This window comes from Solanum tuberosum, unplaced genomic scaffold (genome assembly GCF_000226075.1).
Source record: "Solanum tuberosum cultivar DM 1-3 516 R44 unplaced genomic scaffold, SolTub_3.0 scf00104, whole genome shotgun sequence".
NCBI classification, from domain to species: domain Eukaryota; kingdom Viridiplantae; phylum Streptophyta; class Magnoliopsida; order Solanales; family Solanaceae; genus Solanum; species Solanum tuberosum.
The window spans coordinates 1,235,200-1,251,479 of record NW_006239030.1 but is presented as its reverse complement, the minus strand read 5'-3'; the positions used below and the strand labels follow the sequence as shown (position 1 = coordinate 1,251,479).

General features: G+C 33.5%; 2 protein-coding genes across 2 annotated transcripts; both read left to right on the top strand.

Annotated features, from left to right (window-relative positions):
• The first annotated feature begins 726 nt into the window (after positions 1 to 726).
• Positions 727 to 8,507, top strand: LOC102580750 (putative methyltransferase C9orf114). The gene is made up of 11 exons (XM_006349154.2): positions 727 to 995; positions 1,635 to 1,682; positions 1,902 to 2,078; positions 2,499 to 2,565; positions 3,911 to 3,975; positions 5,229 to 5,307; positions 5,821 to 5,939; positions 6,019 to 6,098; positions 7,279 to 7,348; positions 7,719 to 7,796; positions 7,915 to 8,507. The coding sequence occupies exons 1-11, from the start codon at positions 762 to 764 to the stop codon at positions 7,978 to 7,980; spliced, it is 1,083 nt and encodes a 360-aa protein (XP_006349216.1). The 5' UTR covers positions 727 to 761; the 3' UTR covers positions 7,981 to 8,507.
• Positions 8,508 to 11,415: 2,908 nt separating this feature from the next.
• Positions 11,416 to 13,000, top strand: LOC102580405 (peroxisome biogenesis protein 7-like). Its single transcript, XM_006349153.2, has 2 exons — positions 11,416 to 12,035; positions 12,358 to 13,000. Exons 1-2 carry the CDS (start codon positions 11,492 to 11,494, stop codon positions 12,762 to 12,764), a joined length of 951 nt encoding a protein of 316 aa, XP_006349215.1. The 5' UTR covers positions 11,416 to 11,491; the 3' UTR covers positions 12,765 to 13,000.
• The last annotated feature ends 3,280 nt before the right edge of the window (positions 13,001 to 16,280 follow it).

The window sequence follows — 16,280 nt, the reverse complement described above, 5'->3', positions numbered from 1 at the left end:
GAGGTCGGGGTGAGGGTGGGGTAAAAAATAAAAAAATCGAAGTTGATAAATATTTTTTAAAAATAAGCTTTAAATTTACTTTTTTAAACAAAAAAAAGTTGATTTTTTTCTAAAAAGAATTGTAATTGAAGTTGGAGGAAAGTTTTGGAAAATGTTTTCCTTAATTTTTGAAGAAAAGACATTTTCCTTAAATTTGAGAAAAATGAGTTGATTTGGAAAACATTTTACCGAACCAAACATGAGAAAAGAAAATGTTTTCCTTCATACCAAACACACCCTAAAGTAGTAGTGGTAAGTTTGGTTGATAAATAAATTTGATATAAAATAATGAATTTGATGAATATAAATGATTAAGTAAGAATTGATTTAAAATAATAATAAATTTTATGTTGATGAGAATAATAAATTTTAAAAAGTAATGATATGATTATAAATTTTACTTACTTATGAAATAAATGGCTAATAAATATAAATATAGAATTGTTTTAACAAAATATAAACTTGTGAATTAAGTTTTGTTTTTGAAAATCTCGAATCATGATATGAAATTCCTAAATTATAATTTTTGGAGAATATAAAATTCCATTTGATAATAAAATGAAATTGAAATCGCAGATCTAAATACTATTTTTATATTGTGATATGATATCGCATCATCAAACCGCCTGCTAAAAAAACAAGTTGTAGTAATTTAGTTCTTTTGGTGGTAACATAAATAGCAGCCGTTCAGCTAAAACCCTAAACCCTCTCTTCGTGCAGAAATGGGGAAGAAGAAGAAGAGAGCCGAACGAGAAGCAGAATCGGAACTCCTGAGTACAGAGACCATCAATGAGCAAAATGATCTCCATATTGCGAATGGGGATTCTAAGAAGATAAAGAAGAAGAAAACCAAAGAGGTGAAGGAAGAAAGTGTGTTAAAGGAAAAACCCACAGTTTCCGTAGCACTCGCCGGATCTATCATTGACAACACTCAGTCACTCGAACTCGCAACACGGGTAACTTTCTTTATACTACTCTTTCTCATTGGATTTCTTTAAAATATTTAATGCTCACAATAACAACTGTGCTTCCATCCCAGACTAGTTCTCATACGTTATATGAATCATACTTATCCATTCCACTGCTGTTTCACAACTCACAATTTATCTTAATTTGTAGCTATCCCACTCTATTTGGACCTGTCCAGATGATCACATCCCTATTAATTGAATTCCAGCCATTTTACAAGTTCTAGTGCTGCATACCACCTCCTTTATCTGGGTTTGAGGATGACCAATGCCAAGTCACAGCAAGTTAGAACTGATAAACGCATAGATTACTTTTTTTTAGATGACCTGTGGTGTCTGGGCTAGCTTGCATGCGGACCAATTATATGGGATATCTGCCACCTCCCGCTAGTAACTTTAGCTATGTCCACCAAGGTCAGGACAGATGGAGATAAATCACTGAAGGCTTTTGTTTCTGCTTGGAGTTGAACCTGAGACCTCATAGTTCTCGACCCTCTCTAGTGACCACCCTTGGGTCATAGAATACTTATTATTTGTGCAAGTTATGGGTGTTTATTATTCAGGTCATTTTTTATTGTTTTACTCATCGTCTTATTACTTATTATCTTTCTTTTCTTATTTGGGCAGTTGGCTGGCCAGATTGCTCGTGCTTCCACCATTTTTCGGATAGATGAGGTGCTCATATTTACAAGCTATTCATTTGATCATGTGTTGATTTTTTTGGGTGAACCTTTATTATGAGATTGGTGTTGCTTTCAGTATGTGGACATTATACTTATGTGTTTGAACACATGCATACAATGCAAACTCTCCAACAGCTTCAGTTGTCAAAAGAGATAAATTAATTGCTATTTTGAGTGCAGAAATGAGTTGGAAGGTTTTTTTCTTGAACAGGTTGTTGTATTTGACAACATAGGTAGTTCAGTGGACTGTTCAGATCCGACGATGGAGGATGGGTCACATGATGATGAAAGTGGTGCTGCATTTCTTTTCAGGATTTTGAAGTATATGGAGACACCTCAATACCTTCGGAAGAGTCTTTTCCCCATGCACAACAACTTAAGATATGTGGTGAGGATAGCTGTTTGAAATTATGATGAAATGTCAATTCCTAAGAGTTTGATTGGGTTGGATATAAAAAATCTAGTTCCATTTCTTTTCTAGTGATTTGCTCACTTGTACATATTCTGGTACTTTCTTAGTGCTGCATAACATATTTACCTTTCTAAAAAAAGATTGTCTATTGGGTAGGTGGATTTATTTAATTCAGTACCAGTCGGATGCTCAGTTATTAGCTCAGAGACTTGGCTATTTGATTTATTTTCGTACAGTAAACCAACAACAGTTTTGATTAACACTATTTTACTGATAAAAAGACAACACTGTTTTGACGAGGTTTACTAATTCAGTTCAGCAAAGTTATCCAAACTAAACAGGCTTAAATTTAATAAATTTCGTGATTTCTGATCTCAAATGTACTGTTGTCTTCAGGGTTCGTTGCCACCACTTGATGCCCCACATCATTTGCGGAAGCATGAATGGGCTCCCTATCGAGAAGGTAGCATCCTAAAGAATACCCTTATCATTTGCATGCCAGGCAAACTCTAGCTCATTCCGAAAAAGAACTAAAAGAATCTTGCACTCAATCACTTCTATCGTTCTTACTAAAATCTCCTATAATGAACACGTGTCACTATTATCTTTATAAGCTCATCCTCAATTTTCCTTGAACTGCTACAACTTCAAACTCTTGATTTCTACAAGAGAATTGCAAAATAAAACTTATATTCAATGTTTCTCTCCTTTTAAAAGCTCAGAATATCAATATCTTGATTTCCATTTTCCAGCATCCTCCGTGGGGGAGGTCTGGCACACATAAGTTTTACCATTGGTTTAGCAAGGGTGCGATTCAGATGGTATTGATACAAGTATGCTAATATTTTTTTGTGCTTCTTAATTTAGTTGTTTTTTGCAAGAGTATGATCATACATGAAAGTAATGGCCTGTCCTTTGACCTATAATCCTCTATGTAAATAATGATGCTTGCATGGCTGTGTGCATGTACTTGTCGCTGTCTATTGCAATGGCATTTGATAGAGTTATTGGTGGATTTGGATTCTTGCCACTTAAACATCCTTCTATGGCTTTGGTTCATACTTCAAAAATATCTATATTTATTACATACAATAAATAGTGATGGTGCAAAGTTTGTTGCATATGATGGCTTACACTTGATCTCTGAACTTCAGGTAGGTCCTGTTGAAAATTTACTGAACTGATGCTATAACTTTGCACCTATATACTGTATTAGTTAATGTATTTTGACCAAAAAATAGTTATCTAGTTTGGGGTTGAGGTTGTAGTGGTAATTGTTTTGTATAGTTACCTAAATATAAGATTTGAAATCCAAAAATTCTAGAAGACTATCAAAATCTTACAAAACCAAACATTTTTCTGGTTTGTTTTAAAAATTATATGGTTTATGGATTATGGTGCAAAGTTTGCTGCATATGATGGCTTACACTTGATCGCTGAACTTCAGGTAAGTTCTGTTGAAAAATTCATGTTACTGATGCTCTAACTTTGCACGTATCCTTACCTGATCTAAAAAAAGTTTGCACCTATCTGTTAAATGGACACAAAGATCTAGATGGCTAGTTAAATGTAATGGCTGTTTGACAATTTGAATCTCACATTACATGTTCAAATATGTCTGATTTTCTTCTGTCAATTAAATTATCCTTCTTGTTCTTTTGTAGCCATTTTTTATTCCAAAATTGCTCAAATGCTTTTGTTATCTTGTTATATCCTTTTTGTTGATCATGTTGTGTGATGATCTAAATATCAACTTGACATTCTTGATGGATGGGTGATGCCTTGAGACATCTTTTTTCTGTTTCTAGGTGTCACACTAAAGGATCGAAATTTAACATCTGCGGGAACACTTGTTGACGTTGGGCTTAGTAAGGTATTTCATTCTCATTGTCAACATGCTGTCTTACTTTGTATAACGCTCATGTGGCTGCTACTTTTTTCCTTGTAGTATAGCTGTTGTTACCATGACTCGTTTAATTTCTTCTGTCAAGAATTGCCTTATTCACATTGCATGTTAAGAAGCATATGTATGCAAATGAAATAAGAATATCTCTTTTGCAGACTTTGCAACAGTAATACAATTGGAGCTACTCTTGTATTTTTCTGTTTCATGTTCTTGAGATTGGGTGTTATAAAAATAATCTGTAACTGGCAAAGACTCTAATTAAAACAAAGAAACAAAAATAATGAAAGTCAAATACTCTTCTTCAAATTCTACATTACATACTATTTCAGCAAGATGCTGGGAATCTCTTGTACAACATAGTAACTGGGCCGTTAGTTACCCAAAAAAAAAATAGTATGTGGATTTTTTCCCAGGACGCGATTGGTTTGTCGGGGAATTTATAATGCTCCCTCTGTAATCATTGTGTTAATGAAATATTGATAAGATGGGCTTAGATATGAAGGAGAACAACTTGACCTGGAATGGAGTTTGAAGATACTGGTAAAATGGTATTGAGATATGGATTATGAAAAAGAAAATAGAGAGAACCTGTGAGGTATTGTTATTATTTTTCCATTTATTGATTTTCATTTGCTTTCAAAAGGTAGAACTTTACCATTCCCAAGCTCTTTTTCTTTTCAAAATATAAAGTTTGCTAGAAAAGTGGGATCATGGACCGCCAATGTGGTTTGGTCACCTGCTTAATGTGAAACTAAGTGTAGATTTTTTTATCACTTTTTAAGGAATGTGAAGCTCAGCATAGATTCTTTATCACTCTTTAAGGAACACATGGCCAGGTGTTCAATCATGAAGTTGAAATACTGTATGATCAGATTGGGGCCTCTGCATGCAGTGTTCATTGCTCTTTCCTTTGCCCTTTGTTTTTCAAAGGCTGTTGCTGCCCCTCTATTTTCGTACTCGCTGATGAGATGGATTCTCACTTGAAATCCAAATGTTCTATTTGTCATTAATATCATGTTGGGATTTTATTTTCTCTTCGAGTAAACTACTACTGCTGCATCCCAAAAGCATTTTGCTGATGTCGGTAGTCTTGATAAACAAGAGTTGATCTTGTATAAAAAAAAAGATAAAACAAGAAATTGAAATATTGCTGGTATATTTTATTATAATTATAAGTTTGTGTGAGTTGGCCAACAGTTCACATTGCTAGTACTTCGCAGCCTGTTGCAGTTGATCAAGTCATTGCCCCAGGAATAAGGGTGACAGTATCCATGGGAGCAGAGAGAAACTTGGATGCAGGTTTTTACCAGAATTATACGACTTTTATAGCTGTATATCTTGCTTTCCTCTCAGCAGTAGTTATTACTTTAATTTCCAATTTTAACCCTATTTTGACTACCTAGGGCTAGGAAGTATTGATGAAGTTATCTGATTGAATGAAATCTGTTTTTGCATTGTTGATATTTTTGGTACATACCTGTTTTCTCCTCACTCTCTTTTATTTGTACATTTTTTTCTCTCATTTTCTCCAACACGGATATATGATGTTTGAAAAGGCACCTTCTCAATGTTTGTAGACTGAATATAGTTTATAGTTAACCCCAACACAATGTGCTGTAATGTAACAAAATCCTTGAGTTCTCATATTTATTGAAGTCGCTTACATGATACTTTATTTACCAACAAAGAATGCAAATAGTAATATTTCCAGAGAACCGTCTCATACCCAAAAGACTGCCACATGAACTGTTTTTATTTACTTAACATGACTGTTAGTTATTTAAGTTCACAATTCCACATTTCAATTCTCAGGCATACCACATCAGGTTGTCTCTTCTTCAACACCTATGGAGGATGCAGGGATGTATTGGGGATATAAAGTACGATATGCTCCAAATATCAGTTCTGTATTCAAGAATTGCCCATACAAGGTATTTGGGTTTTGTGTTCAACCCCTTTTTGAGAAGTAATGCATAAATAGTTACTGTGTAACATCTCTTGTTTGATTAGGGAGGGTATGATCACTTGATTGGTACCTCCGAGCATGGTCTTGTAATGAAGTCCTCGGATTTGACTCTCCCATCATTCAGGTATGTTTCAATAGTCGTTTGTGATATTTGTGTGTGCAAATAGTCACCCCCCTTTTGTTACAGTACTAATTCTCAATTAGTAGTCACCCTCCTGTTGTTCTGCAATGGATAATCAGTATGTTCCTAGACCCCAAGATGATTTTTGGAAAGCACTTCCATCTCACTTTTTATTGGATAATGCTAATTTAAATGCATTTTGACCATGTGGAAACCCAAGCCATTTCACAGCAACGACTTCCAGGAAAAGAAAGTGAGAACCTATAACTCCACTTTATGGACTTATAGCAGAGAAAATGTCTTAAAATGCCATTTGTGTTATGCTGAATTTTCACTGCAGGACATTTACTACTTCTGTATGTATGTTTTGGGCTCTTTTGCAACTCAAATAGGTCTGCCATAATGACTTTTTAAATTAAGTCATAACCCGAATCTTTTCTATTAAAATTTATCCTCTTCTATTTCTCTATTTATATGTTCCCTTTTTTTTGGGGGGGGGGATGGGTGGGTGTGTTACCAATTCACAACTTAAAACTTATCGAGCTCTGCAACCAGGATCCTTTTCTTCAATCCTGGCAAATGTTCTTGTTAGAGTGTCCAAGATCGTGTGACGGTTATAGGTTGTCTCCTCTCACCTCATGAGCTAGCTTTTGGAGTTGAGATAGGTTCAAGGTCTATATTTTTAACAAGGTATCGGGGTCAGATTCATCCCTATTCTTGGTTTACCCAATGTATGTTGGGATCTTATGTAACGTGGTCCATATTCCAGATGGTCCTGCCATGGGCGTGCGGCTTTTGTGTGTTAGAGTGTCCAATATTGCTTGAGGGTTTGGGTCGTTGTTGTCTCCTTATATGCATTGGGAAATCTTCACCTCATGGGGTAGCTTCACAGATTGAGTTAGGCGCAATATTCATTTCTTAACTGTTCATACATATCTTTGAGTTATAAACTATGTTCATATCTTTAACATTCATATTGATCTCTTGTATATCAACACATCAAATAGAAATGCATAATTGCTCCATGTTTTTCTAAATACATAATTGCTCCATGTTTTTCTTACTTCCTTTCCTGAATACTTTTCATGTATGGCTTATCACCTTGATGTTATCATTGGCTTTATATTTTGTGTTTTATCTATTAATGCTGTTGGATTTTGTCTTGGTTTGTCTTAATCTTTAGGCACCTGCTAATTGCTTTTGGTGGACTGGCGGGGTTGGAGGAGTGTATAGAAGAAGACAATAACTTAAAGGTACTATTTATGCAAACTTCTTTAATGGGGACTTGCCAAGTCTCCAAGTGTTTGAATCTGTATGATGAAACCAAGTATATAGGTGTTGTTTTGTTTAGATTTTTCTAAATAATATCCTTTTAACTTACTGAAAATAGAAACATTTTTTCTGTGGCAAGTGGTAGTTTCTGTGACTATCTCCTAATTCGCACTTCCTCTTATTTACTCTTGGATCAACTTGGAGCATATATATAGAGTTAAGAGGCCATATTTTATCATTCTGCTATTCCATGACATGAACTGCTAGAGTTCTAGTAATAGAAATTACAAGTGTGTAGTAGGAGTAGATGAAGATGAGCTGCTGCTACTGACTTGATTTTCTACTGTTTAGGGGAAAAGTGCGAAGGAGGTATTTGATTTATATTTGAATACATGTCCACATCAAGGAAGCAGGACAATTCGAACAGAGGTACTTATTCCGGCCTTTTTGTATGTGTATGTTATCTCAAGTTTTTACATCAGAGCAACTCTTTTGCTACCAGTGGAGGTGTCGACTAATTGTACTTCCAACCTTTTAACACAAACAGGAAGCCATCTTGATTTCTCTGCAATACTTACAAGAGCCAGTCAACAGTGTTCTGCAGAAGATTTAGTACCACCTGAAGAACCCTGGATACATGATAAGTCTTCTATATGGCCTGTTCTATGCTCAGATATTTCAAAGCGAGGAAATCACGAGTTATTGCAGTTGGTGGTGGCTCCTCCTGGTTTTTAGGGAACTCGAGGTGCTTGCACTATGAGCTGAATTGACCAGACTCTATGTACTCTTCTGCCGGTGCTGCTGAATCAAAATTCTTCCCTCCAAATTTCCAACTTTTTGCGAACATCAAGTTGGACAGCCTTCAAGTTTTGTTACTTGTCCTGACCATAGTTCACATTTATCTGATAGTTTCTTCTTCTGTTTCCCTTTTCTGTACTCCATTTTTGACATAAAAGTAACAAATGGTAGGTGGAACATGATTATGATTTGAAGTTTGAACTTTGGAGTTTGGTAGGCTGGGTTTCAGTTGAACTGATTGACCTCTTTTTATTTTGTACCTCTAGTGTTATAAATCTACCTCATGATGGGTTGAGTTCCATTCTATAGTTCTTTTAAAACATAGAATGATGGGAATTTTAATTCAACGGGAATTATCAAAGTGTTATAAATACTCCTTGTGTTAATTACCTAAATGGTCACCATTCAAATATCACTTCTATTTCATTTAGTATATAAATATTATTCAACTATCACTATTTTTCTTATAAAATATTAAACACTTCAAAAGTCTCCTTCTCTTCTAGTTGGTATGTCGTGTTATTTAAGCCTCGTTCTTTTTAATAATAGACTTATTTAATTCACTTAATTAAAATTATAATCATGTTCATTAGTTTTTACAAAATAATTAGCTTATTAAGAAGGAATTTGTATACTTTGTGAATCTCTTTTTGGTGCTTAAATTTTATATCATTTTTTTTTAACTATCACTCATGTTTTGAAAATTGTACATACAACCCATACTATTTATCTGACTGCTCCTCTTACCGTCGCTTCTTCCTTGATGTCATCAAAGTATATATATACTCTAATGGTATCAAGGAGTAATTGAGTAGTGTTTTCACTGAATTATTATTTTTTCTTCTTTGACACCATCGGAGCATATATATACTTTAATGTTATCAAGTCGTAAATGCGAATTAGTAGTTAAAATCCCTCTTTTGATACAATCAGAGTATATATATACTTTGATGGTATCAAACACTAAACGTGAATTAGTCGTTAAAAAAGAGGTATGAAAGTAAGGGATAGCCGTTTGTAAATAGTTCCCTTTTTTGGGAACACGATTTTTTCCCATATATTCAAAATTACGTGAGAATATATATGGATATTATACAACAAAAAATTGCAAATAATCTAATTTCCTGCCGATATTTCTACTCTACCAAACAAAATTCAATGAACAAATCTTGTTGGTAATTATTACCTATGATATTTATATACCTAAGTAACTTTTTTTTTTGGTTAATGTATCCCTAAGTAAATTATTTAAGAAGAAAGTAATTTTTCATACAAATATTCAAATAGATTTGTAAGGTTGACATAGAGAAAATTGAAAAAATAATAATTTATAACTTTAACTTTTAATTTAATTCTTTTTTGTGACTATTATATTATATTATATTTTATCTTATCATACAATTAAACACCGATATATATTTTTATTTTATCTCAACTTCACAAAATTTAAGTAATTATTAGTTAAGTTACCTATTTTAATTCAATAACACACATAGTATACGAGATTAATATGTTCATTAATAAAGTTTTAAAATTTTATTTTCTTTAATCGTTGTGGTATGATAAATGTTTTTCCTGCTTTATGATCCATTAAATAAATATATAAATATTATTTACTTTCTATTTTTTTCCTATTTTTTTATAAGAAAGATATTGTACGTAAGAATTTCAAAGTAGCTTAAGCTAAAAGTTAAAAATTATAAGTTGAGAATATTCATTTTTTGACCAATTTTTGTATTTTCATTTTTTTCAGCCTAAAAGAGGGTGCTTAAGAATAATGTCAAAGGTTACTTAAAATAAGTCACTCCTATCACTCATTAAAGCGGTCACTATCAAATTATAGTAACCCAATTATGTAGGTTGGGATCGAATACCACAAAAAGTGTGAAGACGAAACTTTATAATTTGCAAATGAAATTCAAACTAATGACTACTATTTTAATTTAAGCTTTTAAAAAAGAATTTATTAACTAAATTATACCATTGTATTCGTAACTAAGAATAAAAAACGAACTAGAGTTATAATTCTTAGATATCAAAATTCAAACAGATACTTTACTACCAACTCATTCAGATATGTTTATTGTGCAAAACTAAGGAATCTATTAGACTCCTAAAACTTCTAGGCCCAATTAAGAGAATATCATCTAAGTCCTCGCCTCTTAGATTTCGAATTAATTTGTTCATCATTATATGCCTCAAGTTAGTTATCCTATCTCTAGCTCAAGCTATTAGATATGAGTTGATAGTCTCAAATTCCTGTTAATGGTCTTTTTTCTAGTGTTAACTTTTTTTGTCAAGTAAGTCAAAATACAAACAAAGTCTTAATGTTTGCAAAATATTTTTAAAGAATCTTAATACATAATGTTCACCTTTAATGAGAAAATTTTATTGTTAAGAATTCATTATCCTTATCCCTACTCTAAGTTCCATAACCCTAGTTATGATATTTAGCTACTCATAACTAGATGAGAATAATGATAATAACTAAAATTATTAAGATGAAAGAGGATAAATTAAATCTTTGATTAAGTCGGGTAATATTTTAGTAGGTAAATTAACATCCCAAGTCGTGAAAGATTTTTCGTATGCCCTGAAAGATAGATTGTTACGAGCTATACATGGTATTCATATATCTATTTCAAAAGAAACTGATCTAAAATTACCTATAAGTGGCAGGGGTCAGATTATTGGTGTGAGGTGGATCCAGAAAAAGAGTGATTCTAATTATAATTTCGAAACGATTCGTATATATATTTTACAAAAATATAAAATCAAAGTAGGTGATTAAATAGCCGAAAGACACGAAAATAAAGGTATCATTTACAAAAGTTTGCCTAGACAAGATACCTTTTGGAGGAATTCTATTCTAATGATAATATACCTAATATAACTATATCATTTATAAATTTTTGCTTAGACAAAATATCTCTTGCGGTAATTCTATTCTAATGATAGTACCTAAAATAAAGATATCATTTACCAATTTCGCCCAACAAAAATTCTATTCTAATGATAGTACCTAACTTTCAATGATAATGCATAATTCAAAAAATGTCCTCCTCCTAAAAATATCATCCTCATAACTTATTTATAACAATAGAATCGAAATATTCATAACCTAATTATAATAGTAAAATCGAAATATTCATACTTAAAAGGATCAAAAATGTTCAATTGATATTAAAAGACTATTTTGAACTAATTTATTTATTTATATCACAAATAAAGGAGGAGTTTTTAAATATAATTTCCTATTCCAAATCAGAAAAGGTTACACCAAGGTTACAATCCCCAATAACCAAATTACCGGCAACCACCGTCCAATGCCGATGTTCAAAACTCCGTTTAACGGTTACTCCGTAAAATTCAGCCCCTTTTACGAAAATCAACTCGCCGTCGCCACTGCGCAGAATTTCGGCATCCTTGGTAACGGCAGAGTTCACATACTTCAGCTCAGTCCAAATGGACCCATATCGGAACTTGCTGCATTTGACACAGCTGATGGAGTTTACGACGTTTGCTGGTCGGAAGCTCACGATTCCCTTGTAATCGCAGCAAGCGGTGATGGTTCTGTGAAACTCTATGACATTTCTTTGCCTCCCACCAATAACCCGATTCGTTCCTTTCAAGAGCATACACGGGAAGTTCACTCTGTAGACTATAATACGGTGAGAAAAGATTCCTTTTTATCAGCGTCTTGGGATGATACTGTGAAGCTATGGACAGTTGATAGAAATGCTAGTGTAAGGACTTTTAAAGAACATGCTTATTGTGTGTATTCCGCTGCTTGGAATCCAAGACATGCTGATATCTTTGCATCTGCTTCTGGGGATTGTACTACTCGCATCTGGGATGTCCGGGAGCCAGGTTAGATTCATTGATCTTTTGGTTCATATAGAGATGTATTTGGGTGATCATACCTAAGAAAATGATTAATTTGACTAGTTTTTTATTCAAATGATTGATTTGTTATTTGTTAAGAATCTTACTACTTGAGTACTGAAGTTTGTATTAGTTGAGTTATTGCAAGATCATAATTTGAGTGCTGAAGTTTGTAAAGAAGTTGATGGAACTACACATTTTAATCATCCAAGGAAAAAAGTCTAGCCACACTCAATGTGTTTCTGTGTGGATGAGTATTCATTTAAATCATTGTAATTTCAACTCATATGATTCGTGATTTGTGAAGGTTCTACCATGATTCTGCCTGCACACGAGTTTGAAATCCTCACATGTGATTGGAATAAGTATGATGATTGTATCATTGCAACTGCGTCAGTTGATAAGTCAATCAAGGTTTGGGATATTAGGAATTATAGAGTGCCAATAGCAGTGCTTAATGGGCATGGATATGCAGTGAGGAAAGTGAGGTTTTCACCACATAGAGCGAGTGCAATGGTTTCTTGTTCATATGACATGACAGTTTGCATGTGGGATTACATGGTGGAAGATGCACTTATTGGGAGGTATGATCATCACACAGAGTTTGCTGTAGGAGTTGATATGAGCGTTCTCGTTGAAGGTCTATTGGCTAGTACAGGATGGGATGAACTTGTTTATGTTTGGCAACATGGAATGGACCCTAGAGCTCCTTGACAAAGGGAAGCCAAACTTTTTCTTCTTTTTACTTTTATGTACTTTATGCTAAGGGAGGAAGTGATAAACTGTTTATGTTTGGCAACATGGAATGACACTAGAGATCCTTGACAAAGGGAATGCCAACTTTTTCTTCAGTTGCTTTTGTACTTTATTTTAAGAGAGGAAGTTATAAACATTTCTTTTTTATTCTCTTGTGATGTCTTCTGTTGAAGTTGTAAAATTATTTGAAGTTCCATTGAATTTTAGATTTTGGTAACACCTTGCTAAATTACATTTACACCAAACAACTTCGATGTTTCAGAAAATATGCTCTATATTCAATCCCGTTGGGTTCTGCAGTGCTTTTTGGAACGTCAGTTCCCCTGAATTTCTTTAATGTTATGCAGAATTTTATGAGGGGCAGTGGGTCGGGTAAGGGTTGAAAAGAAGGCAATATACTTCATTCTCAGTTTTCAACATGCTGTCTTACTTTGTAAACGCTCATGTGGTTCTACTTTTTACCTTGTGTAACTGTTGTAATCATGACTCGTGTAATTTCTTCTGTCAATAATCGCCTGATTCACATTGCATTTTAATAAGCATATGTATACAAATGAAATAAGAATCTCTTTTGCAGACTTTACAACAATAATACAATTGGAGCTACTCTCATATTTTTCTGTTTCATATGCTCGAGATTGGGTGTTACAGAAATAATCTGGAACTGTCAATGAGTATAATTTTAAAAAAAGACACAAAAATAATGAAAGTCAAATACTCTTCTTCAAATTCTGCATTACATACTATTTCCAAGATGCTGGGAATCCTTTGTACAACAAAGTATGTGGCCTTTGGTTACCAAAAACAAAAACATAATATGTGGATTTTTCCTGGAACGTGATTGGTTTGTCGGAAATTTATGATGCTCCCTCTGTCATCATTGTGTTAATGAAATATTAGTAAGATGGGCTTAGATATGAAGGAGAACAACTTGACCTGAAAAGGAGTTTAAAGATATTGGTAAAAGGGTTAAGATATGAGTTATGAGAAAGAAAACAGATAGAACCTGTGATGAAATTAAGTGTTATAATTATTGTTCCATTTATTGATTTTCATTTGCTTTAAAAAGGTAGAACTTTACCATTCCCAAGCTCTTTTTCTTTTCATAATATAAAGTTAGCTAGAAAAGTAGGCTCATGGATTGCCAATGTGGTTTGGTCACCTGCTTAATATGAAGCTAAGTGTAGATTGTTTATCACTTTTTAAGGAATGTGAAGCTCAGTATAAATTCTTTATCACTCTTAAAGGAACACATGGCCAGATGTTCAATCATGAGGTTGGAACACTGTAGGATCGAATTGGGGCCTCTGCATGCGGTGTTTATTGCTCTTTCCTTTGGCCTTTGCTTTCTCAAAGGCTGTTGGTGCCTCTCTATTTGCACACTCGCTGACAAGATGGTGTCTCACTTCGGAACTAAATGTTCTATTTGTCATTAATAACATGTTGGAATTTTATTTCCTCTTCGAGTAAACTACTAGTGCTGCATCCCAAAAGCATTTTGCTGATGTCAGTAGTCTTGATAAACAAGAGTTGATCTTGTATATTAAAAAAAAGATAAAACAAGAAATTGAAATACTGCTGGTATAATTATAATTTTGTTTGAGTTAGCCTACAGTTCACATTGCTAGTACTGTGCAGCCTGTTGCAGTTGATCAAGTCATTGACCCAGGAATAAGGGTGACAGTATCCATGGGAGCAGAGAAAAACTTGGATGCAGGTTTTTACCAGAATTATATGACTTTATAGTGTGCAGTGGGGATAGAAGCAGATGAGCTGCTGCTACATGCGAAGGAAGTATTTGATTTATATTTGAATACATGTTCACATCAAGGAGCAGGACAATTCAAACAGAGGTACTTATACCGGGTTTTTTTTGTGTATGTTGTCTCAAGTTTCTACATCGGAGCAACTCTTTTGCCACCAGTGAGTTGTCCACTAATTGTACTTCATGCCTTTTCTACAAACAGGAAGCCATCTTCATTTCTCTGCAGTACTTACATGAGCCAGTTAATGGTGTTCTGCAGAAGATTTAGTACCCTAGAAGTTACCAACCACCTCAAGAACCCAGGATACATGATAAGTCTTCTGTATGACCTCTTCTATGCTCAGATATTTCAAAGCGAGGAAATCACGAGTTATTGCAGTTGGTGGTGGCTCCTCTTCTGCGGTTCTGCCTGTGCTGCTATAAGTATTCTGACTGTGGCAACTGAATCAAAGTTATTCCCTACCAAACTTCCAACCTTTTTGCGAACATCAAGTTGGACAGTCTTCAAGTCCTGTTACTTGTCCTGACCATATTTCACATTTAGCTGATAGTTTCTTCTTCTGCTTCCCTTTCTGTACTCCATTTTGACATAAAAGTAACAAATGGCTGGTACAACATGATTTGAATTTTGAATCTTTGGAGTTTGGTTGGCTGGGTGTCAGTTGAACTGATTGGCGGCCTATTTTTATTTTTATCATAAACCTCGTAATGACTTCCATTCTGTAGTTCTTGTAATTTATAAAATGATGGGAGTTTTGATTGAATGGAAATCATCAAGTGTCATAAATATTCCCTTTCGTTTCAAGTCTCAACGTGTATTACTTTTTTTTTGGTTTGTCCCAAATAGAGTCTTTCTATATTAAGTTTTCCAATTCTACATAGTTAGTTGAGATCACAAGATTCGAAAGTCTTATCATTATTTTTTAAATTTTGTGTTCAGTCAAAACTAAGACACTTAATGAAGACGGAGGGAGTAATATTTTTGCGGCACTTTGACACATCATCAATAACAAATACATCTCTAGCCCTTGTCAAAGTGGGGATTATGATGTGATGATCAAATAAAGATGGGATTATGTAATGGATGCACTTTCTAACCTAGTATCTATCATATACAACATAGTTTATAGATGTCTGGTTCATCTTTTCAAGAAAAACATAACTTAATTTTCTATGATATCTACGTGATATATGTTATATATAATACATTGACATGGTATCATGAATGACTGACCTATATGATATACTATATATCGACATGATATTATAGATGATTAGTTCATTCTTGCAAAAAGAACCTAGACATTTATGTAACACATGATATATATTAAATATTGAAAAGGTGTCATAAAGATTAACTCACTGATTTAAAAAGTACTTTTCAATCTTATATGATATTCATGGTATAAATAATATATACGGATAAAATATCATAAAAGATTACTATATTCTTTTGAGAAAAACACAACTTATTTTTTTATGATACACGTGCATAAACTAATAAGATATCATGGGTGATTGACCTACATGAAATATCATATACCGACTAGATATCATAGATAACTGATTCATTTTTCTTTTCAAAATAGAGCTCAATCATCTAAGATACTCACATGGTATATATCATAAACTAACTTGTAATCATAAAGAGTGGTTAATTTCTTAAAAATAGAACACACTTCAATCTTCTATGAAATCCATATGATATA

Coding starts and splice junctions, on each gene's coding strand:
- LOC102580405 (XM_006349153.2), top strand. CDS start 11,492: ATGCCGATGTTCAAAACTCCGTTTAACGGTTACTCCGTAAAATTCAGC. Junction 12,036..12,357: donor CTGGGATGTCCGGGAGCCAG/GTTAGATTCATT, acceptor TGATTTGTGAAG/GTTCTACCATGATTCTGCCT.
- LOC102580750 (XM_006349154.2), top strand. CDS start 762: ATGGGGAAGAAGAAGAAGAGAGCCGAACGAGAAGCAGAATCGGAACTC. Junction 1,683..1,901: donor CCATTTTTCGGATAGATGAG/GTGCTCATATTT, acceptor TTTCTTGAACAG/GTTGTTGTATTTGACAACAT. Junction 5,940..6,018: donor TCAAGAATTGCCCATACAAG/GTATTTGGGTTT, acceptor TTGTTTGATTAG/GGAGGGTATGATCACTTGAT.